The 26,256-nt window shown below is 36.8% G+C and overlaps 1 protein-coding gene across 1 annotated transcript in view; it reads right to left on the reverse strand.

The window, feature by feature from the left end:
* Positions 1-26,256, reverse strand: part of LOC136027934 (puromycin-sensitive aminopeptidase-like) — a 102,599-nt gene that overhangs the window by 17,234 nt on the left and 59,109 nt on the right. Inside the window, exons 8-9 of the mRNA XM_065705402.1 lie at positions 19,587-19,738; positions 2,652-2,771 (exon numbers count right to left, since the gene is read on the reverse strand). Of these exons, the coding sequence (XP_065561474.1) occupies positions 2,652-2,771; positions 19,587-19,738 (272 nt within the window). The remainder of the gene's footprint in view (positions 1-2,651; positions 2,772-19,586; positions 19,739-26,256) is intronic.

The following is a 26,256-nucleotide window of genomic DNA, read 5'->3' on the forward strand; positions in this document are numbered from 1 at the left end:
TATCAATTGACGAAATATCAAAATTTTTGCAGGTTTTCTCCAATACTTTTATATTTTTCGTATAATCTGCCGATTTTTCGAAGTTGTGTTGCCTTCTTAAGCTAATGCCAGCTCCGGGTTGTAATCTAGTGTATGTGTTTGGTTATAATTATGAAACCTTTTCGCATAAAAAACAAATCCATAGGGTGGTTAAGATACAGCCATAGAAAGAAAAGCCAATCAGTAAAATATATATTACCCCAAAGCTGAATAACCCTAACTTCAATGATGGATTGAGAAAAAGCATCTTTCTCAACTAAAGCAAAGGAAGAAAAAAATTAGCTTAAAAAAATTACGACAGAAAACAAGTAGTATTAAGCAATAGCCGTCATTTTCTTATGATTCAATCGACCTATTTCATAATATGGCGGCAAATCAAGCGGTAGTGCTGAGTAGATTAGATGTAGAATCGATTACCTTAATAAAATAGATATTTGAGAAAATTAAGACAAAGGTTAAACGCTGTTTTACAGGCCTCCCGTTAGATTTTTTGTGACAAAATGAACTTTTGACCACAAAAATATGACCTTTACAAACTTTTGATTCCGATTTTTATTAACGAATTTTGAAGCTAAATCTATGATACTTAAACCTCAGAAACTGTCCGTGGACATAAAATGGGCAGTTGGTGTTTTGTTATCAAAAATCGTGCTTGATATTATCAAAATCTTGCTAAGTACAATCAAAATTTTTGTAAAAGTAATGTCTGATATTACCAAACATCTTATGCTATCTATTCCGTTAAAAATATAGATGGCAGCATAACTGATTTTAAACCTATATTACACAAGTGATTTTTTTTTTCTTCCAAAGACTAAAAGATAGCTTAGTATAAGAAGATATGGGGGCAATATAGAAACCAAGTTAAATGTAACAATGTCTTTTTGGCCATAAGAAAATATATGCTCACAAAAGATGCAGTGTTACAGTTGGAAAGGTTATAAATAGAACTCTTTCACATTTACTTCCCTTGTCCTTTATGAGGAAAAAGACAGCAACCAAAAGTGCTTTCCAGCTGATGACAAGAAAAATATGTACTTTATGATACTTTTTTTAAATTATGAACATCTTAGAACCTAAGTTAAAAATATGCACTGTTTCATAACTAATTATGAACCCAGCGGGAGGCCTGGGTTTAGAAATATATTTTACCAATTACATATTGAACAAATCGCGAGGACTATTTTGGTTCGTATGTGCTTATCTATGTGTTTAAGTAAGGAGAATCTATTCAAGATCAACCAAGCAATGATTCATTAGAAATAGCATAAAACACAACTATTCAATGACAGTTTTTGTCCCTTTGGGGTAACCAACTTTTACTTTTGGTATGTTACTTATGATTGAGATGATTTTGAACGCTTCAATATTTCTTACTCACTGAATATGCTTAATTAGAACAAACGATTATTTTCTAACTTAAAAAGATCCTCCAAAGCCATTACTGGCCCACATGGCGTCGAAGCGACGTTTCAGTTGCTGGGTCTTTTTCCTTAGGAAAATAGTAGCAAGCCTGTCACCCAGCCTTACTACAGAGGGAATAGATCTCTGACTGAAAAAAGGAAGGTTTTTTTTCTATAAATGCGGAGTATATAACAAAGCAGTCTTGGAGTTCAAATTACATTTCAATTACATTTCAAGTGGCGTTAAGCCACTTGAGAAAACGCATTAACAAGCACTTTACCTCCATCTCATCCTATCCTTATCCTCTGCTTTAGTCACCCTCTCAAGAGATTTTTAGTCATTTCTTGGGAAAAAAGTAACCCCACCGTAATCAAGGGCTTCCAGCCTTTTCCTTACCATCTGACAGTGTTCCTTAATATAACTATTTTAGGTAAACCGTAGTTGCCCATTCGGGAGATAAGCCTAAACCAGTCTTTAATGATGCATTTACTGAGTGGGTCGTACCAAGTCATTCATAAAGAGTCATTTTTGGCACCGCAGCGCCAAGCTCTATTCATAAAATTACCCTTAAACAAATTCTACAAAAAATATCTAGCAAATGCCCCTCCTATCTTAGTGCCATACTTTTGCAGAATATCTGCTGTCATTTGGTCACAAATACTTAGCTGCAATGATTACTTGAGAACTGAAAAATTCTAATGTCATAGAACTTGAAGAAGTTAAGAACTGGAACCACTACTTAAGAACTGCCACAACGTGGTAGTATGGCCTCTGAAACCAAGAGGCAAAATACAAATTTATCGATAATTCTACAACATTTGGCTATTTAAAGAATTTCGCTTGATTAGGTTTTGGCATTAGTCGGAATGATTTGTTTTTTGTTTTTTTTATTTCCATCAAGATCCCTCCCCTAGCGTAAGTTACAAGATTTGCTCTTCTTGTTCAGATTTCCCTCTCTCCTCCCATTATAAAACTATTCATTTTACTAGGCTAATAAATATTTATAGGTTCTTCTGGGCTTCATACTTTTTACACAGATGCTTTCGATGTACATATTGCCATTATTTTTCATATTTTCTCTCTGTTTTAGTGCTGTCTTTTTTTTCTTCAGCGCTAGCGATGTTTTTTTTTAGTTTATTGTTACGACAAGCACTGAATGCTTACCATTTTGGATGAAAATAAATGAATAAACAAAAATTTGAGCTTACAAGAGCATCAACATCAGTAACAATTCCAAGTCTGTCCAAAGGGGGCAGCGTCATTGACTTGAGAGGTGGAACAAGACGTTTCAGCAGCTCTTCACTGTATTTAACACGGTAGAATCCCAGCTACAAATATAAAAAAATATATAAAACACCAATAAAAAAGAAAGTAAGTGTATACGAAACCTTTTTCTGGATACTACCTTGTTCTTGAAGTGTGAACACAAGCTAAATTAATCGGATTATTTTTTCAAGTTATAAGGATGAAATATTATGAAACTGTAAAGGTTGAATTGCATTAATTACGTCACTCGCACAAATATCGATTTACCTGTGTGCGGCTTTGTGCCAAGTGAAAGGATCTGCTGTGAAACTGTGCGAAAAAGACTGGCTTTGTTTGTCTTGCTAATTACTGTATTCTATACTGTTTTGAATGTAACAAAACGGTGGAAAAAACGTTGCAGGCCTCCACAGTTTACTGGACCATCCTGCAAGAGCGGTGATTCCTAACGTCATCCGTGGGCCTGCCTACTTTAAAACAAGTCTCATTTGTTGTTTTTCATTCTTTTTTCTCCTGCTCATGTTAATCATACGGTCAGACAATCAATTTGACTTAGCACTGGCGAAATTTCCAGGCTATCCACTGTGGCCTGTACGAATTCAAAAAATTGCAAAAAGTGATGGAAAGCGAATAAGCTATTTGGTTTTCTGCTATGGGGATCACAACGAGCAAATTGTTTCTGAGAGTAATCTTGTATCGTATGAAAACAACGTTCAAGAAGATTCTACTAAAACTGCGAAGAATGTTAAACTCGTATCTGATTAACTCGGGCGTTTTCCCGAGATTTACAGGTCGATTTCAAAAACATTTTATACACTAAAAGCATCTGAAGAAAGTGCTGCATTACCCGGTTCACAGCCTGCATTATTTGCACGAATTTCCGCTACAGAACATGAGTTAGAAAAAACTAAAGAATCTATAGCTTCAGAGATATCTCGTCAGGTTTCTGCAAAAAGTGGCGCGAAAGCGCAATCTTGTCTTAAAGACTCTGCTGAGACTATAACTAATGAGTTGTACAATTTTGTGTCACAGGAGTTCAATCCCATCTTAGACCGTATTCAACGAGAGCTGAAAGAGTGTAGAATGCAAACCCTTAATCTGAAGAATCGAATTAAGAAAAATTCGGAGTTAGGCTTGACGATGTGAATCAAGAAAATATCTTGAACAGTCTTGTTTTCAACGATCTGAAACAAAAGCCAAGGGTTGGCCTTAAAACGACTTTACTCAATATCCTAATGACACAGATGGGTGTTATTGGTATTTCTTCAAGCGAATTATCAAGTGTTTCTGGTTTAGAACGAGTGGGAATGAGTGCTAGTGACACAGTTGTCCCAGCACTAGTGCGATTTGCTAGCAAAGAGGTTGCTCGAAAAATTTTCTCACAGAAGTCGGAATCCTTTACAAAGCGACGTCGTGATTTCTTAAATGCCGCAAGGGATCGGTTCGGCGTCAAACATGCATGGACTGCCCGCGGCAACATGCTAAGAAAGTCGCCAGGTGAACCGTCTGCGCAGAGAATAAAATCCCTAGGTGAATACATTTGAAATAGTATTTGTGTTGTTTTTCATCGTTTTTTTCTTCTTTTTTCTTTGTATTGCTTCTTTTTTTCGCCCTTTTTCTCACTACTTTTTCGCTATTTTTGTTATTTTCATTATTATTCTTAAAAGCTGTTGATTCTCAGTCCTGTATTTTCTTTTCTTACTTCTTTTCTTTTCATTTAGAGAGATTTGTTTGGGTCGTGTATTATTCGCTATTTTTGTTATTTTCATTATTATTCTCAAAAATTGTTGATGCTCAGTCTCGCATACTTTTTTTTGTACTTTTTTTCTTTTCATTTAGAGATATTTGTTAGGTTCCTGTATCTATTTACTCTTACTGCGTCTATACTTGATAATTTAATGAGCCGACCTTTTTGCCTAGAAAAGGTTTTGTCGGCACCAATAGTGACAGATCTTGAACCATGTATGAACAAAGTTAAATTTCAACAGTTAAGAAGTAGTGCCAATGTTCAAAGTCCACGGTTAAACCCCGAGGAAGCTGATTCGTTGCATTAATATGCCTGGAATTGCCACTTTACTACTTGTTATGAGAATTTGCTGCAATTTTTCTCTGATTCTCAAGTAAAAATTACATATGTGAATGTTTTTTGAGTCAGGAACACTCTCTCTCGTGGTATTCTTTTCCAGATTATAATTTAGAGACTAAATGCCAGAAATCACTTCGTAGAGGGAAAATTGCGTGTTTGATTTCAAAGTCGTTGTCAAATCAAGTAAGAAATGACATTGATGTTTAGATAGAGGGTATGTTTGAAAGTTTTAGTCTGGAATTAGGTTTAGGAAGTAGAAAACTTTTGACTAGTGTTGTGTATAGGCCACCGAGTGCTAGAAGGGAAGAATTTGAGCGTGGGTTTGATCAACTTGCACATGCGGCGTCTCGGATAGGTCTAGATTTTACTTGTATGGGTGATTTTAACTTTGATCTGCTTTGATTGAATGGAGTGAATCCTGATTATTTTAATTTGATGGTTGCTCATGATCTTTTCCCCCTTGTGAATATTCCAACAGGTGTTACAAGTCATTCAGCCCCTCCCATAGAAAATATTTTTGTTAGTTCTAAGTATCTGGACGGTAGTTATGCTGATGTGATTCTATACGCTTGTTCGGACCATTTCCCAGTTGTCACAACGGTACCTTGTGGCCAAATAAAAAGAAATGAATTAAAAAAAAGTGAAGACTCGGTCGTTAAAAAAAAGAACTTACAGAGGTTTGGTGAAGATTTAAGCAGCACTGATTTTAGTGAAGTTTTAGATATGAAAGATGACACTTCTGGGGCATTTGACCGCATGACGGTCAAATGATATATGATAAAACTTGCCCAGTGAAAAGTTTAAAACCACATAAGGATGAGCCCAGGAAGGATGTGCCGAAAAACTGGAAGGGTTCAAAATAATACGCAATAAAGTGAGCTCGATGAGAAAAAAGGCTAAAAAAGAATATTTTATGAATCAATTGAGTTTAAATAAGGATAATACTAAAGGAACTTGGAAGGTTATGGTCTATTGGGAAAAAAGAAAGAAACTACACCCAATTCGCTACTAATTCAAAGAGAAAATATGAATGATGAAACAATTGTTAATAATAGATTTGCTGAGTTTTTTCAAGTATTGGCAAAAATGTACAAGCAGAGGGGCTGATGAATTCTAATGATGATTTCCTGGACTGTGAATTTGTGGATGATAGAGGAATCTGGAAGCGAAATTGAATCTCAGCCGTGTACCGGAGACGAAATTATGAAGGTTGTGACAACAATGAATCTAATTCGGCAGGGACAGATGGCATTAATCTTAAGACTTTTAATTCAGTGATGTGTTATTTACTACCATGCCTCGTCCACATAATCAATCTTTCCCTCCAAACCAGCGTATTCTCTGATGCACTTAAAAGGACAGTGGAGGTTCTGAGCTAGATATTGAAAATTATACACTCAGATCAATCCTACCCTTGCTTTAAGAATTATTTGAAAAAAAAAATTGTGCATAAAAGGCTTTATGATTATCTTACGAAAACAGGAATGTTAAGTGAAACCCAGTTTGGCTTTAGGAAAGGTCACTCGACGCAATACGCCCTTCATTCCCTCTGTGATACTGTAAGTAAATGCTTTGAACGTGGTGAAATTCCTTTGACATTTTTTCATTGATTTTAGAAAAGCACTAGATACAGTGAATTTTAAAACTTTATTCTAACGTCTACAATCTCTCGAAGTTCGTGGTAACTATCTGAAGTTGTTTGATAGTTATTTGAGTGGTAGATCTCTTCAAGTTGTATTAGATAATGTTTTTTCCTCTCCTTTTCAAGTGAATTGTGATGTACCAAGGGATCTGTCTTGGGACCACTTCTGTACCTTGTGTACGTGGATTCAATGCGTTTCTACTTACGCAAGTGTTTTACTACAACTTTTGCGGATGATACTGCTTTAACTGTGTCTAGTCGATACATTTATGATTCATTGTTACATAGGGTATTTTTTAGTCTTTTTTTTTTGTATTTACAAGTTTGAATAGATTACCAGTGAATGTTAAAAAAATCAAAACAATTTTGTGATATTTCGAAGAATTAGTAAGCAGCCAAGTGTTGATGGAGAGATATTTTTTAATGGTAGGGCTTTTTCACAGGTGCATGAACTGCATTATTTGGCATCCAGCTTGATGCACCGATTAAGGCATCTTTTACCATTATCAGTTCTTCTATTGCTGTACCATACTATTGTTGGGCCTTATATTTCTAATGAATTGGTTGCGTTCTTTGGTCTAGTAATTTTCATGCAAATTGATAAGAGTGCAGATTCTTCAAAATAAAACAATACGACTTCTTGTTAATTATGCAGAAAGTGTGAATGATATTGCGTCATGTTTTAAGAGATTACGAGTGTTTAATATGCGATTAGGGAGGCGGATAATTTTGCTGTTGAGTACCGAGACACCACACGTGAAGGTTTCGGAAATAGGTATTTAGATCCGGATATTCGGAATGATATCCCAGCTGACATTCGGGAGGCTGAACACATTGAGTCATTTAAAGTAGTGTTTAACAAATCTTTATTGGGAGAGGGTAGTTAATTTCTTTTTTCTTTTGTTAGATCTAGGTATTAATTGTTAGTTGAGAGAGCGTTTTTGTCCTTTTTTTGTAAATGATTTTAGTTATTGGTTGAGAATTTTCTTGGATAGAGAACTTTCAGATGATGCTAAAAGGGGAAGATTATCTTATAAAATGCAATAAATGAATGCTACTACTAGTACAGCTATCACTGCTACATTTACTACTAATACTACACAAAATACTACTCCTATTGGAACTACTTGTAAAGGCAATAGGTTGAAATTACTGGTGACACTAGTAATACCGCTATTATATTAATACTACTACTAATGACCTATCAAGATCGTTTTTCAGGCCAGAAAATGACAGGATCCCATTTTCAAAAAATGAACGTTTTAAAGAAAAATTATAAATAAATTCACAATTATTGATTGTTTAATCCTTAAACGATCAATATATATATCTATCTATATATATATAAACCATGATCGGCTCCTGTCTACTTGACACCTTACTTAACTTAGAGTAAATCATTTTTGCAAGACATTCCAGCGCAAGAAAAGTAAGGCTTCCAACAATGCATCCAACAATGGATCCAAGAATTTGCATTGTTGTATTAATCGGATATTCTATCTCTATATCCTCATCTGTTTGATTGGAGTCATTTTTTTTGTCTCCATCATGATCGAACTGCATCATTGTATTTTCATCCTTTATATCCTCTACGTTTTTAGTTGTGTGATTATTTTCGTCTCTCTCATGATCTGACTTTCTCATGTGATCTTTATCTTCATGATGATCGGACTGCTTAATCTGATTTCTATCCTCTATATCTTCATCTTCTTTATAACAGTCATTGATTTTGTCTCGTCGTTGGTCCGTCCGCTTTGTCACGCTTGGCTTATGTTGCCTTATATTATTTAAAATTTCTTCCTCTATGCCCCCATTTTTTTTATTTGAGTCATTGTTTTTGTCTCCATCATGATCGGACTGCTTCATCCGATTTTCATCCTCTATATCCTCATCTTTTTTTTCATTTGAGTCAAAGTTATCGTTTCCATCGTGATTGGGTTGCCTCATCTGAAATTTACTCTCTAAATCCTTACCTAGTTCATCTGAGTCTACTCTATCATGATCTAACTTTGTACCTGAAAACGTTGGATCACTTTTTATTGCAGAATTGTGATCATTTATGCCTGGAGTGGTTTCATAAGTTGCTCTCTCAGTTGTTTGAATAGTTCTGGTCGTAATAGGCCTATAAAGTATTATACAGATTAAAATTACTACACAATTCATTTACAAATCATTATTCGCAACAATTCATTGTTCAAGCATTAAGTGCTTCAAACCGCGTAAAACTTCAGCGCGTAAAAATTTTCAGGTATTTTCTGGTTTGAATTAAATAATTAAAATTGCTACTTAGACTCCATAAATATTTTTGCATTTTGTAGTTAAACAAAATTATTTATTTAAAATTTTCAGGAATTATTCTAGTTTCAGTTGACCAAATCAGATTTTATGTTAAAACCCTCAAAAATTCCTGCCTTTTACGTAACTATATCGACATGCCTCTTGTAATGATAAAAGTTCTTCATAAAAATATTATTTTAAATATTTTTTTGTTAATTAGAAAAGCACGTAAATGTGACGACAAATTTCGGATGTTAATAACATGAGACACTACAGTGTTATAGAAAAATGCAGTTTTTAATTATCTTTTTTTATTACAAAAGGTTTTAAACTTCTGTCAATTTTATTACGTGTAACTTGCTTAGAAGAAACCATATTACTGTTTATGCTAGGTATTCTTAACCCCTTTATATTATAATCATGACATCATAACCGATATTATCAGAGCTAAGGTCATAACATATCGTTTTTTTAATGTCATAGTTCTTATAAAACTATGACGACATTCTTTATCTAGCATATAAAATGCGGTTCTTTGTAAAAACATTTATTTTTTTTTTTTTTATTACTGAAGCACGCAGATGTGACACGTTTCTGATGTTATAATAAACATAAGCTACTACAGTGCTATATAAAAATGAAATTTTTCGTAAAAACATTGATCATATTTAAAAAAAAATCTAATTACAAGGGTTTTTAACCCGATCAACTTTCTTTAAAATGAGCCATTAAACACAAGATTACTAAAGGGTTAAACTAAACAGTTAATAAAACTGATGAAAGTCTAGATAAAGGGGTATTACCTTGTTACCCCTCCCAAGCCCCCCCCCCCCGTGCGCGTAAGTCGTTACGCGCCATATTAGTTACGCGCCATTGCAGTTGTGTCCCTGTGTCCCATCGTCATTTATATATCCCCCTGTGCCCCCTGGCGTCCCCGTTGTAGTTGTGTCCCTGTGTCCCGGTCGTCATTTATATGTCCCGGTCGTGATTTGTGTCCCGGTGTCCCAGTCTGTAATTTCTCTTTGAGTGTCCCGGTCGTCATTTATATTCCCTGTGTCCCGGTCGTGATTTGTGTCCCGGTGTCCCGGTCTGTAATTTCATCAGTTGACAAACATGACGTCAGTCGACAAACAACTTCATGACGACATACAGCTCAATCCTTATAAGGACGTCAGTCGACAAACATGACGTCAGTCGACAGACTTGGCTGTCCCATTGTCTGTGCATATACAAAGCCTTATATACTAATAATGACATCATATGTAAACGCTCTTTTTACAAACAAACAAACATGCATACATACAACTCATTTTTATATAGATAGATAGATAGATAGATATACATAAACAACACAAATTAACTACGTAAAACTTGCAAATATACAACATTCTTCGCTGTCCCATGAGCATATAAATAGATTGTCAGGTTTACCGACCCTCGAACATGCAACGTACAATTGTCCGAGCTTTGTTGATGGTGATTGCGAATGCGAATTGAAAATTGCAATCTTTTAAATTGAAAAGGCAGATCCGTTGGAATCATAGGAACGCGAGGAATAAGAACAGCCTCACCCTCAAAAGGCCCTGTCAAGATTGTTGCCTCTATTACGTTTTCCATTGTTTTTTGTTTTTTTACGGCAAGTCGCATGCCATTGCAAAGCTTTGGTGGGTTGATATTTCGTAACAATATTATTGGTAGGCCTATTTTTAGTTCTAGTACGTGTGGTGGAAACCCTGGGAGATCCAGGGAATTTAAAAATTCAGATGGATAATTAACCGCTTCATTTGGTTCCAGAACTGTGTCGACTGACTTGTAAAGGACTGCCTGGTCTCGAATCTTGGTCAAAACAATATTGTTGATTTCGTGGACGTCTATATTCTTGGCTGCCAGAATCACTCGTTCACTTAGCCATTTATGATTTTTATAATTGGTTAGAATATTCGGAAATTCTTTTTCAACCAATTCATTTTTGGACGTCACTAAATTACAGAATTCAGCAGGTAGTTGTATACGTCCTGAAATTGAGTCTACTGGGAGCTTTCCGTTTCCGAATTGCCAGCAATTAATCTGAAAATGTTTGACCAGAGTCATCGTTTTGCAATCGGACACGCATATTTGTAGTTAATTTTAATGTCTTTACGTGTGTCCATAAATTAGAATTTTTCAGGCAAGCATTCATTTCGTCTGCCGGGGTTGATCTAGGTTTTATAGGTAATGTTTGCCTGAAATTTCCCGCAAGCAATATTAATGTGCTATACGACAACAGGTCACTCGTGTTGTAACTTTGTTCACGATCCAATTTTACAAATTTCGAAACAGCAGCGGTACGATTAGGTGAAGGCATTCCTCGACACGCCTTCGTTGACGTAAATTGCACATTCCTAATCTGGCCCTTTCTCTTTGAACCGTAAGCCTGGTTTTGCTTTTTGGTAACATTCTATCTTTTTCAATGTTTTTCAATTTGTCCATGTTCATTCTAACATTGACAGTTGGAAGAATCTTCACGTGCCAAGCATGCTAAAGCTCAACAATTTATAATAAACCTCAATATTTTAAGTATCTGTTTTAAGGTTTTCGAATTACTGTAATCTATTGTCAAAATATATTGAAATATTTATGCAATTCTCAGTTTTTACATTTTTAGTTTCAGTTTTCTTTTTCTTCTTTATTTTTCAGACGTCGTATGCAAACCCTCAACATCAAAATACATACAACTTTTTTTATATATATGTAGAAGATATAAATGACGACCGGGACACAGGGAATATAAATGCCGACCGCAACACTCAAAGAGAAATTACAGACTGGGACACCGGGACACAGGGAAACAACGACAACGGGGATGCCGGGGGGCACAGGGGGATATATAAATGACGACGGGGACACAGGGAATGTTCGATTAGCAATCACCATCAACAAAGCTCAAGGGCAATCATTAGAATAATGAGGTATAGATTTGAATACAGATTGTTTTTCCCATGGACAATTATATGTTGCATGTAGTCGTTACGCGCCATATTAGTTACGCGCCATTGTAGTTGTGTCCCTGTGTCCCACCTGTGAATAGAGATAGATATAAATATATGTTTTTAACTACGTAAAACATGCGGATATACAACATTCTTCGCTGTCCCATTGTCTGTGCATATAAATAGATTGTCAGGTTTACTGACTCTTGAACATGCAACATATAATTGTCCATGGGAAAAACAATCCGTATTCAGATCTATACCTCATTATTCTAATGATGTGTCCCTGTGTCCCGGTCGTCATTTATATTCCCTGTGTCCCGGTCGTCATTTGTGTCCCGGTGTCCCAGTTTGTAATTTCTCTTTGAGTGTCCCGGTCGTCATTTATATTCCCTGTGTCCCGGTGTCCCGGTCGTCATTTGTGTCCCGGTGTCCCGGTCTGTAATTTCTATTCGAACATTCCCTGTGTCCCGGTCGTCATTTATGTATCCCGCCTGTGCCCCGGCGTCCCCGTTGTAGTTGTGTCCCTGTGTCCCGGTCGTCATTTATATTCCCTGTGTCCCGGTGGTGATTTGTGTCCGGGTGTCCCAGTCTGTAATTTCTCTTTGAGGTTCCCGGTCGTCACTTATATTCCCTCTGTCTCGGTCGTCATTTGTGTCCCGGTCTGTAATTTCTCTTTGAGTGTTTTTTCTTTTTAGTTTTTTTTTAGTTTTTTACCTTTTTTCTTTTTTCAGTTTTCTTTTTCTTCTTTATTTTTCAGCGTCACTATGAAGTACATATCGACGAACCTTTGTTTTTTTAACTTAAATCTGGTAGGCATTGATAACCTTATCCAAGTCAAAATCCCAAACCCAATAATCATCGCTATCATTTTCAGTTTTGATATGTTTTGACTCTCGCTGTCCAGGTGGATTTTCATCTAACTGCGCGGTTTTGCGTTCTTTAGCCGCAAGCCTCTTTTCTTGCTGTTCTTGTGATTCCTCGGAACGCTTTCTTTTCTTACTTTCTCTATCAGCAGGAAGTTTTTTGGCATAAACTCTTTGAGCAGCTTCCTCGGCTGTTGCCATTGTAGGTTCTTCAGTCATTTTACAATTAAACATTTTTCCGTGAACAAATGTCTTAAATACCGTTAATGACGTCACCGTCAAAGCAAAAATGACGACAACTAATTTCATGACGTCAGTCAACACAGAAACATGACGTCACCTGATCCACAGACAGACAGACAACTTAGTTTTATATATATAGATATAGTATACTAGCTGTTGGGGTGGCGCTTCGCGCCACCCTAACACCTAGTTGGAGGGGGTACTTTGCGCCCCCCCAAGCCCCCCGCGCGCGTAAGTCGTTACGCGCCATATTAGTTACGCGCCATTGTAGTTGTGTCCCTGTGTCCCACCTGTGAAGATAGATAAAAGAGAAAAGATTTCTCTTTTCGTTATAGATATACATATGTTTTTAACTACGTAAAACTTGCGAATAAAACTTGCGGTATATGCATTTCAATGCTTATACCGGCCTGGAGGCTGAGATCCCAGATGTGTTGATCCCAGATTTAGGTGATTTTGTCCCAATTTGTTGTAGAATACCACGAAGCAACAAGGATGAAAAAAGAAAAATAAATGTATGGGGAAGAAAGCTCATGGTGTTTTGTGGGGAACATGGTCTGATGATTGCGAATGGTAGGTTCGGGAATGATAAGGGCAGGGGCGAGTTCACTTGCCTTTCGGGTCCAACTCCAAGTGTTGTAGATTATGTGCTAATTAATACGCAATTTGTACCTGAATCAATAAATATGGGAGTATTAGATTTAGTTGGATCTGATCATAGAGCTATTATGCTTGAGGTAAAGATTGGGCAGTTTGTGAACCACGGTTCACGAGTAAGAATTTTCTATAATGCGGATTATAGAAAAATAGGTTTAGAAAAACGAATTAGAAATGATTTAACAGATAAAGTTATTGAGGCATTTAGAAGGGAGCTCTTGGACTCGCGTGTAAAAAATAAGTTGAAAGCGTTAGAAGACAATGAAAAAGATGCACATAGTGTAATTATGCTGTTAAATGAAATAATGGGCCGTTGTGCAGAATCATGTGGCCTGACTAAAAAATTAAAAAAGAATGAGGGATATTTTGACTTGGATTGCAAGTTAATGAAAGAAGAAGCAAAATATTTATTAAATCGTTTGAATGAATTGGATAGCGCGGAAGAAAAAAGGCTAAATATAAAGATAAAAGAAGAGAATATAAAAGTTTAATAAAAAGAAAAAAAAGAGTACGAGAATAAGAAGAAACTGGATATTGCTGATGATTTTAGAAATAAAGATTTTAAAAAGTTTTGGGGCTATATAAAGAATTATAGTGGAAGGAGAAATATTAATACCCAGACTGTTCCGGAAGCTGATTCATGGCCTGATTACCTAAATAATTTAGAAGGTATTTGTGCAGATCTTTAGGAGGTAGCGCATACCCCAGACATGGTTATTTATCCCATGAGAGAACATGATTACGATTTAGTAGGTGATGTGAATGGCCAAGAGATTAAGTCAATATTTAAAAATTTAAAAGGTGGTACTGTTGCGGGTGTTGATGGTATACCAATGTTGTTATTTAAGAATTTTCTTTCCATTTTGATGCCGATAATTGTTCTTCTTTGTAATAAGGTGTTAAGGTCAGGGCAATGGCCAAGCGCTTGGAAGACATCATTGTTTATACCACTTTTTAATAGAGGAAACCCGAAGGCTCATGAAAATCATCGTTTAATAGCACTTGTCCCTGCTTTAAGTAAGGTTTTGGAGAAAATATTAGATACCAGGCTTTCCAATTGGTTAAATAAAAATAATTTAATACATGAGGAACAAGGAGGTTTCAGGACAGGGTATGGGACGACAGATATTGTGTTTATTTTAAAGGCATTAATAGATAAATATGGAAAGGGTAAAACTTGTCTTTATGTGGGATTTCTGGATCTCCATAAGGCTTTTGATAGTGTCGACAGAGAGTTATTGAAGGATGCCATGCTAAATATTGGCCTTCCCCATTCATTTGTTGGATTGATAGTGAGCATGTATACTTGTGTGAGTGGAATCATTCAAGTTGGTAATAGGTTTTCGAAGCTTTTTGATATTAAGCGGGGAATAAAACAGGGCAGCACCCTTTCACCTAAGTTGTTTAATATATTTATTAATAATGTTGTTAATTTTCTAGAGAATAGATGGGCTCCGAAAGTTAGCCTAGGGACTCAAAAACTATCTCTCTTATTATTTGCAGATGATATTGCTTTGGTGGCTAATAAACCGCAAGATCTACAGACTCTTTTGAATCTCATAGAAGAATATTTGCATATAAAAAATTTAAGGCTGAATACTGAAAAGAACGAAGTTGTTATTTTAAAAAAAAGGAAGGTTGGGGACGATGAAATCATACATTTAAATTTAATAATAAGGAACTATTTATAAGTAAAAGAATAAAATATTTAGGCTTTATCTTATCGGAAAATGGAAGTCTAAGGAGTAATGTTGATGAAATAATTAAGAGAGGTAGGGTGGCCATGTCAGCTATATTTAGAAACCCGACGATAATGGGGATCAAAAAACCTAAAAATGCATAAAAGAATATTTAACACAACAATTTTACCCGTGATAGAATATGGAGCAGAGATATGGGGTGGAGAAACGGTGCAGCAACTGGAGTCCCTTCAGCTCCAGTATTATAAAAGAGTGTTTGGTCTACATCAGACAACTAATTCACAGATTCTGAAAGGTGATATGGGCCTGTTTTCTTTAAAGCTGCGTAGGTATATTTTAATGCTTAGATTCTGGTTGAAGTTAACTATGAGTAATGAAGATAGACTAGTAAGAGCGGCATATGAAGAGATGTTGAAATGTGGTTTAAAAACCTCGTGGCCATCCCAAATTAAATCATTACTAGAAAAAGTAGGAATGCCTTATTTATGGAATAATGGTCTTTGCTCTCGTGATGTACCAACAAATTTAGAAAGCCAGGTACGATTTATATTAGAGAGTCAGGAAATTCAGCATTGGCAAGGGCTGGTTTTTGATTCTACAACCCTACAACATTATAATCAGGCAAAACCTAGTTTTGGGGAGGAAGTTTATTTTAAATTTAACTTACCGGCTATGATTCTACGTCGTTGGATTCAGCTTAGGGCAAATTTTCTTCCAATCCAGAACAGGCAAAAAACGTTCAACAAAAATAAAATGATAGTTGGTCCTGATAGGCGGTATGTTTGTCCCCTCTGTAAAGATGATGATGAAGACTTGGATCATTTTCTCCGGAAATGCCCGGTGCTCTTGGTAAAGGTAAAGGTAAAGGATACGGCATTAGACTTTACAGTCCCTACCGGCGGTGCTGATCTCTGTTTCTTGGCCCTTCAGCCAGGAAGTGCAATGGGGGGTTGGGGGCCAGCCATCCTGTGCTTTCACACACCCTTCCTGTTTACCTTCCCCAGATTTCTCCAGGTACCCATTTAGAGCTGGGTCGACTCTGGCTAAGCTTACAGAGTCACGCCACTGACCCCCGTCCCAACTGAAAAATTGGGTACACTGGGATTCGAAACCGCGTCCTCTCAGACAAAGGATCCCGAATCCAGCGCACCAACCAACTCGGCCAGCGGGAAATTTATTTGCATGGGATTAATTTGATGCTTCCGGGTATTCTACAAAATAGTAACCCAACCACAATATTTCGAGTGGGAGTATATATAGATAAATCTTTAATAAGAAGAAAAAAGTTTTATATGATTAATTTCTTTTGTAGTTAGATTAGGTCCTTTTGCGTTGAATTCTGTTTTTTTGTGCGTGTTCGTACTGTTGTTAATTTCCTTGCTTGTTTGTTATTTATTTATATTTTTGTGTATATGGCCCACGGGTTTTTTAAATACACTTATCTATCTATCTATCTATCTATACAACATTCTTCGATGTCCCATTGTCTGTGCATATAAATAGATTGTCAGGTATACCGACTCATGAACATGCAACATAAAATTGTCCATGGGAAAAACAATCCGTATTCAGATCTATACCTCATTATTCTAATGATTGCCCTTGAGCTTTGTTGATGGTGATTGCTAATCGAACATTCCCTGTGTCCCGGTCGTCATTTATATTCCCAGTATCCCGGTCGTCATTTGTGTCCCAGTCTGTAATTTCTCTTTGAGCGTCCCGGTCGCCATTTATATTCCCTGTGTCCCGGTCGTCATTTGTGTCCCGGTCTTTAGTTTTTTTTTTCTTTTTTAGTTTTTTACCTTTTTTTTGTTTTGTTTTTAGTTTTTTAGCTTTTTTAGTTTTTTTTTGGAATTTTCTTTTTAGTTTTTTTTTTGTAGTTTTTACCTTTTTTAGTTTTTTTCTTCTTTTGTATTAATGCTGAAGTCAAGGTTCAAACCTGGAGCCTCTCGGACCTAGAACCCGAAACATAACGCTTTACCAACTCAGCTACTTCGGCTTGAATACATTCGTTTTGAGCAGCTTCCTCGGGTGTTGCCATTGTAGGTTCTTCAGTCTTTTACAATTAGAAATTTCTCTTTCAACGATCTTCTTACAATTAAAAATTTGTCTTTGAACGATATTCTTAAATACCTGTGTCCTGGTCGTCATTTATATTCCCTGTGTCCCGGTATCCCAGTCTGTAATTTCTCTTTGAGTGTCCCGGTCGTCATTTATATTCCCTCTGTCCCGGTCGTCATTTGTGTCCCGGTCTGTAATTTCTCTTTGAGTGTTTTTTCTTTTTAGTTTTTTTTAGTTTTTTACCTTTTTTCTTTTTTCAGTTTTCTTTTTCTTCTTTATTTTTCAGTGTCACTATGAAATACATATCGCCGAACCTTTGTTTTTTTAACTAAAATCTGGTAGGCATTGATGACCATATCCAAGTCAAAATCCCAAACCCAATCATCATCGCTATCCTTTTCAGTTTTGATATGTTTTGACTCTCGCTGTCCAGGTGGATTTTCATCTAACTGCGCGGTTTTGCGTTTATTTAGCCGCAAGCCTGTTTTCTTGCTGTTCTTGTGATTCCTCGGCACGCTTTCTTTCCTTACTTTCTCTATCAGCCGCAAGTTTTTTGGCGGCTGATATATATATATATATATATATATTATATATATATATATATATATATATTATATATATATATATATATATATATATATATATATATATATATATATATAAATATATATATATATATATATATATATATATATATATATATATATAAATATATATATATAATATATATATATATATATATATATATATATATATATATATATATATATATATATATATATATATATATATATATATATATATATATTATGATTCCTCGGCACGCTTTCTGTTCTTAAATTCTCTATCAGCCGCAAGCCTGTTTTCTTGCTGTTCTTGTGATTTCTCGGCACGCTTTCTTTTCTTACTTTCCCTTTCAGCCGCAAGTTTTTTGGCATAGACTCTTTGAGCAGCTTCCTCGGCTGTTGCCATTGTAGGTTCTTCAGTCATTTTACAATTAAACATTTTTCCGTCCACGATTTTCTTACAATTAAAAATTTGTCTTTGAACGATTTTCGTAAATACCTTCAATGACTTCATCGTCATAACAAACATGACGACAACTAACTTCATGACGCGATGACGACATGACGTCACTCGACAGACATAACCCACAGACTTATTTATATATATACTAGCTGTTGGGGTGGCGCGAAGCGCCACCCCAACACCTAGTTGGTGGGGGCGCTTCGCGCCCCCCCAAGCTCCCCCGCGCGCGTAAGTCGTTACGCGCCATATTAGTTACGCGCCATTGTAGTTGTGTCCCTATTTCCCACCTGTGAATATAGATAGATATATATATACATATATATATGTTTTTAACTACGTAAAACTTGCGAATATACAACATTCTTTGCTGTCCCATTGTCTGTGCATATAAATAGATTGTCAGGTTTACCGACTCTTGAACATGCAACATATAATGGTCAATGGGAAAACAATCCGTATTCAGATCTATACCTCATGATTCTAATGATTGCCCTTGAGCTTTGTTGATGGTGATTGCTAATCGACCATTCCCTGAGTCGCCATCGTCATTTATATATATATATATTATTCATTTTGGTGTTTTAAATGGTATATTATTAACCAAATTAATGTGTTTTACAATATACTAAGCATCGTCATAACAAAAATGACGACAACTAATTTCATGACGTCAGTCAACACAGAAATTAAGTTCTGAAATTAAGTCATGAAATTAGTTGCCGTCATTTTTGCTTTGACGGTGACGTCATTCAAGTTATATAAGACATATGTTCACGTAGAAATCTATTAATGTTTAAGTTTACAATGACTGATGAAGATGCTCAAAGAGTCTATGCCAAAAAACTTGCTGCTGATAGAGAAAGTCAGAAAAGAAAGCGTGCCGAGGAACTATCAGCAGCAAGTTTTTTGGCATAGACTCTTTGAGCATCTTCATCAGTCATTGTAAACTTAAACATTAATAGATTTCTACGTGAACATATGTCTTATATAACTTGAATGACGTCACCGTCAAAGCAAAAATGACGACAACTAATTTCATGACGTCAGCCGACACAGAAACATGACGTCACCTGACAACTATTTCATGACGTCAGCCGACAACAGAAACATGACGTCACCTGATCCACAGATCCACAGACAGACAACTTATTTTTATATATATATATATATATATATATATATATATATATATATATATATATATATATATATATATATATATATATATATATATATATATATATATATATATATATATATATATATATAATATATATACTGATTTATAGGCACTCTAAGTTTCAATAAGCCTTAAGCTCCTGACGCAGAATAAGAACAAAAATTACCTACCTGTCCATAATTAACTTTGATCCAGCCTTCTGCTACTTTAGAGTCAATTATAATGTCTTCTGACGATCTATCAAGCAAAAATGTAGCGAATGGCACAGTCTGACTTTTTTCTGATACTGCGGTAATTGGAACCATCCATCTCAAACCATTCTCTAGAATTAGAAGAAGAGTGACCCCTTTATTTTCTTTTAAGCAGGCAGATATCAGTTGCAATATACAGAAAAGGGACTTAAAAAATAGGATTCATTTTAGACAAGGCTTAATAATTACATGGGATTTTTGTCGTAAGAAGTTAAGGAATTTGTCAGAAATAAATGATAGCTCTGAAATAAAACAACTATATCGCTACTTTCACTTAAAAAAGAATCGAATTGTTTTATGTTTTTTTTCGTTTTTTTTCGAGACACAGCAGGAAGTGTTGATAAACAGTCAATACGATTATGGGAATACAATTTAGTGAAATAGATTTAAACCTTCAAAACGCGAAACTGAAAGCAAGAACCAAATCCCTACCAAATTTATTTCAGATTTAACAATCTCTCATAATGGATGCAGATGTCAAGAACGTAGCCCCTCCATTAGGTCCGATCGAGCACAGACAAAAAAAGGGAACCATGTGTGTAGCTGTCGACCTGGTTCAATTCAATGAATCCCACAAGCTATACTGATGACAAGGTTGATAACAAGAGGTCTTGAAACTCCTGTGCACCAGCTCTCTCATTGTGGGTCAGACAAGGTGGAGATCGTAAAAAGGTAAAACTATAAGCCTAGTGTTTACTTTCCATCAGGTTTTGTTGTGATTTAACTTCCGCTTCTGTAGTAATTTGGGTACCCACTTCTACATTCCCTAAATTTATTCAAATAGGCACAGAAAAGGCCTAACTTAAAAAGGAGGCATAAGAAGATATGGAGATCGTTCGGCAATCTCCATATCAGGAAAGTTTAGAATTTGTATTTCTAGGCTCTACAGACCACTGATTGCAAGAGAAGTCTTTAGTCATTCCACAAAACTATTACAACTATTATCTACATCTTTTATGTATGATGGTGGTCTTTACCTCGGTTGCACTGCTGTTCTCTCAAACTATAATCCTTTTTATGCTTTATTATCCATGATGCGTTTTCAAATATCCAAAAACAAAAATACATGTTGAAAATCGAATTTCATTGAAAATGACTGGTTCTTTTTTTTTCTTTCTTTCTTTATTCCTTTACGATGTTTGATTCAAAGCTTTCTCTTTTTCTTTCTTTTTTTTTTATTACTTTGTGGTGTTTGATTCATAGCTTTTTCTTGTTTTTCTTTTGTACCCTTTCATGCAGTTTACCTCTAGACATTGGATTCATACGGCTCCAATGCTTGATTTTTTATTTTATTTTTTTTCCACAGATACTTCATATGGAAGGAGTCGTCGTACAAACTTCAAAGGCGGCTCATTCGATTTCAAATCGGGAGTTATAGCGCCCTTTTTAAGTCAAAAGTGATCGGAGGGCATCTAGCCCCCGCCATGCCCTTTTCCCCCAAATAAATCCGATAAAATTTTGAGATAGCCATTTTGTTAAAAATAGTTCAAACATTAGATAATAAAACACTGGGGTCGAACCAACCCCCAGGGCCCGGGGGCAGGCGTTGTAAGTTATGCCCTGGGGGCATACATGGTTCTTACAGAAGCAGTGCTCGTATGAACTTCTTAGAGCGCTCATTTGATTGAAAATTGAAAGTTCTAGTTCATTTTTAAAGAGTCAAAAGAGATCGAAGGGCAATTAACCCCCCTCCCCCACGCCTTTTCCCCCCAAACCCATCCGATGAATATTTTGAGATAACCATTTTTTTAAATAGTTCAAACATGAGATAATAAAAACTCCGAGGTCAACACAGACCCCCAGAGCGTGGGGTAAGTGTTTTAAGTTAAGCCCCCGGGGCATTAAAGGATTTTTATGTAACGAGAGGTCGTATAAACTTTAGAGGTGGCTCATTTGATTGTAAATTAAAATTTCTAGTTTCCTTTTTATGACTCAAAAGAGATCGGATGACATCTACCCCCCCCCCCCCCTCCCCCACAACAGACCCTCTTTTCCCTAAATGCATCAGATCAAAACTTTGAGACTGCCAATTTGTTTGAAATGCTCCAACGATCAAGTATCAAAATATTCTGGGTTAACGTCCTCCCCCCCTCCCCAGAGCCAGGGAGAAGGGTTGTAAATTATGGCCTGGGGGCATATAAAGTTTTCATGGAAAAAGTTGTCGCATTAACCTTGGAGGGGACTCAAACGATCAGAAATTGAAAGTTCTAATTCCCTTTTTAAGAGTCAATGGTGGTCTGATGGCGTCTAGCCCCTTCCCCTGCCAACCCACTTTTCTCTAAATGCGTCCGAACGGATTTTTTATATAGCTATTTTGTTCAAAATAGATCAAAGATTATGTAACAAAGACTCCAGGGGTAACACAGCCTACCAGAGCCTGAAAGAAGTGTTGTAGATTATGCCCTGGGGTATATAAGGTTTTTATGCAAGGGATCGTAGTATAAACTTTGGAAGGGGCTCATTCAATTTTAAATCGGAATTGCTAGTGCCCTTTTTAAGAGTGAAAAGTGATCGTAGTACAGCTAGCCCCCCACCCCCCGCAGAGGCTCCTTTTTCCCCAAATGCATCTGATCAAAACTTTGAGATAGCGATTTTGTTCAAATACCTTAAAGATCAAATAACAAAAACAAAGGGACCAGCACAGCCTCCTAAAGGCCGGGGGAAGTGCTGTAAGTTATGCCTCGGGGGCAGATGAACTTTTATTTAAGGGATGGTCGTATAAATATTGGAGGTATATCATTTGATTGAAAAGTGAAATTTCTATTTACCTTTTTAAGAGTCATCAAAAGTGACCAGCAGACATATACCCCCTCCCCACCACCTTTCTTGTCTGTAAATGCATATGATCAAAATTGTGAGATGGCCATTTTGTTTGAAATAGTCGAAAGATCAGATGACACAAAACTTCGAGGTCAACGTATCCCCTCCCAATACCCCCCACCCCAAAAAAAACGGGGAAAAGGTTGTAACTTATGCCCAAGGGTCATATAGGGTTGTTACGGGAAAGGTGGTCATATAAACTTTGGAGGGGAATCGAATAATTTAAAATTGAAACTTCTAGTTCCCTCTTTAAGAGTCAAGTGATCCGATGGCAACTAGCTCGACCAAACTCGCCACCAAAACCACTAAACTTGAGGTCATGAGGCTTAATTTTTTCCCCCAGAAACGCTTCATATGGAAGGATGGTCGTAAAAACTTTGGAGGGCCTGGTTCGATTGGAAATCGAAACTTAATAGTGCCCTTTTTAGGAGTCGAAAATGATCAGAGGGGACATAGCCCCCACACCCTTATTTCCAATATGCATCCGATTAAAATTTTAATCTTAGTTCAAGGATCAGTTAACAAAAGTTCCGGGACGGTCACAACCCTCCCAGGACCCAGGTGCAGGTGTTGTAAATTATGCCCTGGGGGCATATATAGTTTTTATGGAAGGGATGCTCGTATAAACTTCAGAAGGGGTTCATTTGATTGGAAATAATAAGTTCCAGTTCACTTTTTAAGGGTCAAAAGAGATCGGAGGTCAACTAGCCTCCCGCCCTTTTTTCTCCAAACCCATCCAATAAAATTTGAGATAGGCGTGTTATTGAAAATAGCTCAAACATCAGACAACAAAACTACAGGGTTAGCACCATGCCCCAGAGCACAGTGGCAAGTGCTTTAAGTTATGCCCCGGGGGCATATAGGGTTTTTATGTAAGGGGTGGTCGTATAAAGTTCAAAGGTAGGTCATTTGATTAGTAATTGAGTTACCTTTTTAAGAGTCAAAAGTGATTGGAGGGCATTACCCACCCCTAAACTCTAAACTCTCTTTTCCTTAAATGCATCCGATGGATTTGAGATAACCATTTTCTTTGAAATAGTCCGACGATCAAATAACAAAAATTTCGGGGTCAACATACATCCCAGAGCGCGGGGGAACAAATGGTTGCAACTTGTGTCCGGGGGTATATACGGTTTTATGAAAGAGGTGGTTCTATAAGCTTCGACGGGGAGACAAATGATTGAAAATCAAAAGTTCTAGTTTCCTTTTTAAGAGTAAAAAACTGATCCGATGGCAACTAGCCCCTCTTCACCGACCCTCAAACACATCCGATCGAATTACTTAAAAAGCTATTTTGTTCAAAATTAACCAAAAATCATGTAACAAAAAATCAAGGGATAACAGCCCCCCGGGCAAGTTATGCCCCCGGGGCATATAAGGATTATATGGAAAGTATGGCAGTATAAACTTCGGAGGGGGTTCATTCGATAGTAAATCAGAATTCTAGTGCCCTTTTTAAGAGTCAAAAGTGATCGGAGGGCTACGAGCCCCTCCCCAAGGTCTTTTCCCCCCAAAATGCATCCAATAAATATTTTGAGATAGCCGTTTTGTTGAAAATGGTTTAAATAGAAAAGAAAAAAAAGTCCGGATTTGACAAAAACCCCCAGAGACAGTGGGCAAGTGTTGTAGATTGAGAAGCCATTTTTTTATATAGTCCAAAAATTACATAGCAAAAACTTCAGGGTCAGAATAATTCTACACCTCCCCCCCCCCCCGAGAGCCCGGGGAAGGATTGTAAATTATGCCAGGAGACATATAAGGTTTTTATGGAAGAGGTAAACTTCGGAGGGGACTCAAATGACTAGGAGTTTAAAGTTCTAGTTCCCTTTTTGAGAGTTAAATGTAATCTGAAGGAAACTAGCCCCCCCCCCCCACCTACCGTATTTGTTTTTTCCGATCAAAATTTTGAGATTTTCAGGTTAACTAGACTCAAATGATTAGAAATTCAAAGTTCTGGTTCCCTTTTTAAGAGTCAAAAGTGATCCAATGGCAACAAGTCCCCCCTCCCATCCCTACCAACCCTATGTTCCCCAAGGCCCCCCCCCCAGGCCCCTTTTTCCCCAAATGCATCCGACCAAAATTTTAAGATAGCAATTTTCTTCAAAATAGTTTAAAGATAAAATAACCAAAACTCGGGGTTTGACACAGCCCTTCAGAGCCAGTGGGCAAGTGTTGTAACTTATGCGGAGGGGCATTTAAGGTTTTTATGTAAGGAGCGGTCGTATAAACTTCAGCTGTGGCTCATTTGATTAAAAATTGAGAGTTCTAGTTACCTTTTTAATAGTCAAAAATGAACGGAGGGCATCTACCCCTCCCACACATACACACACACACACATACCCTCTTTCCCCCAAACGTATTCAATGAAAATTTTGAGATAGCTATTTTTGTAAATAGTCCAACAATCGGATAACAAAAACTTCAGAGTCAACAAAATCCCCCCCCCCAAAGCCTGGGGAAAGATTTTAAATTATGCCCGGAGAAATTTAAGGTTCTTATGGAAGAGGTAAACTTCGGAGGGGACTCGAATGACTAGAATATTAAAGTTCTAGTGCCCTTTTGGAGAGTCAAAAGTAATCTGATAGAAACTAGCCCCTCACTTCCCCACAAATCGTCTTTTCCCCAAATGCATCGGATCAAAACTTCGAGATTTTCATCCGATGGAAAATAGCCAGGCAACTAGATTAAAATGATCAGAAATTCAAAGTGCTATTTTTATTCCCTTTTGAAGAGTCAAAAGTGATCCAATGGCAACTAGTCCCCACAATCCCCACAAACCACCTTTTCCTCAAATGCGTTTGATCGAATTATTTATACAGCCATTTTGTTCAAAATTGACCAAAAATCATATAACAAAACACAAGGGATAACATAGCCTCCTCTCCGAGAGCCCAGGGGCCAGTGTTGTAAGTTATGCCTCCATGGCACATAAGGTTTCTATGGAATGGGTGGTAACAAAAGCTTCAGAGGGAGCTCATTAGATTGTAAATCCAAATTTCTAGTGCCCTTTTAAGAGTCAAAAGTAATCAGAGTGCTACGAATCCCTCCCCCCAAGGCCGTTTTCCCCAAATGCATCTGATCAAAATATTGAGATGGCCATTTTCTTCAAAATAGTTTAAAGATAAAATAACAAAAACTCAGGGTTTGACACAACCCCCCAGAGTCAGTGGGCATGTGTTGTAAGTTATGTGCCGAGGCCATTTAAGGTTTTTATGTAATAAGTGGTTGTATAAACTTCATAGGTAGCTTATTTGATTGGAAATTGAAAGTTCTAGTTACCAATTTAAGAGACAAAAGTAAACGGAGGGCATCTGTCCCCCTCCCTCACACACGCCCTCTTTTCCCCAAAAGTATTTAATCAAAATTTTGATGTAGCCATTTCCTTAAACAGTCTAACAATCAGATAATGAGCTTTGGGGTCAACATAATGCCTCCCCGGAGCCCGGAGGACGAATTGTAAATTATCCCCGAGGTATATAAGGTTTTCATGGAACAGGTAAACTTCAGAGGGGACTCAAATGACTAGAAACTTAAGGTTAGGTCCCTTTTTGAGAGTCAAAAGTAACCTATTTGCAACTAGCCTCCCCCCCCCTGCCAACCATCTTTTCCCCAAATGCGTCAGATCAAAATTTTTCTACTTCCCTTTTTAAGACTCAAAAGGGACTGGAGGGCAACCAGCCCTCCTGTCTTCATTACTCTAGGGACAGCACAAATCCCCCGGGGTTATATATTTATGTATATATTTATAATATGTACATTCAAATATGTA

The sequence above is a fragment of the Artemia franciscana genome, chromosome 1 (genome assembly GCF_032884065.1).
Source record: "Artemia franciscana chromosome 1, ASM3288406v1, whole genome shotgun sequence".
NCBI lineage: Eukaryota > Metazoa > Arthropoda > Branchiopoda > Anostraca > Artemiidae > Artemia > Artemia franciscana.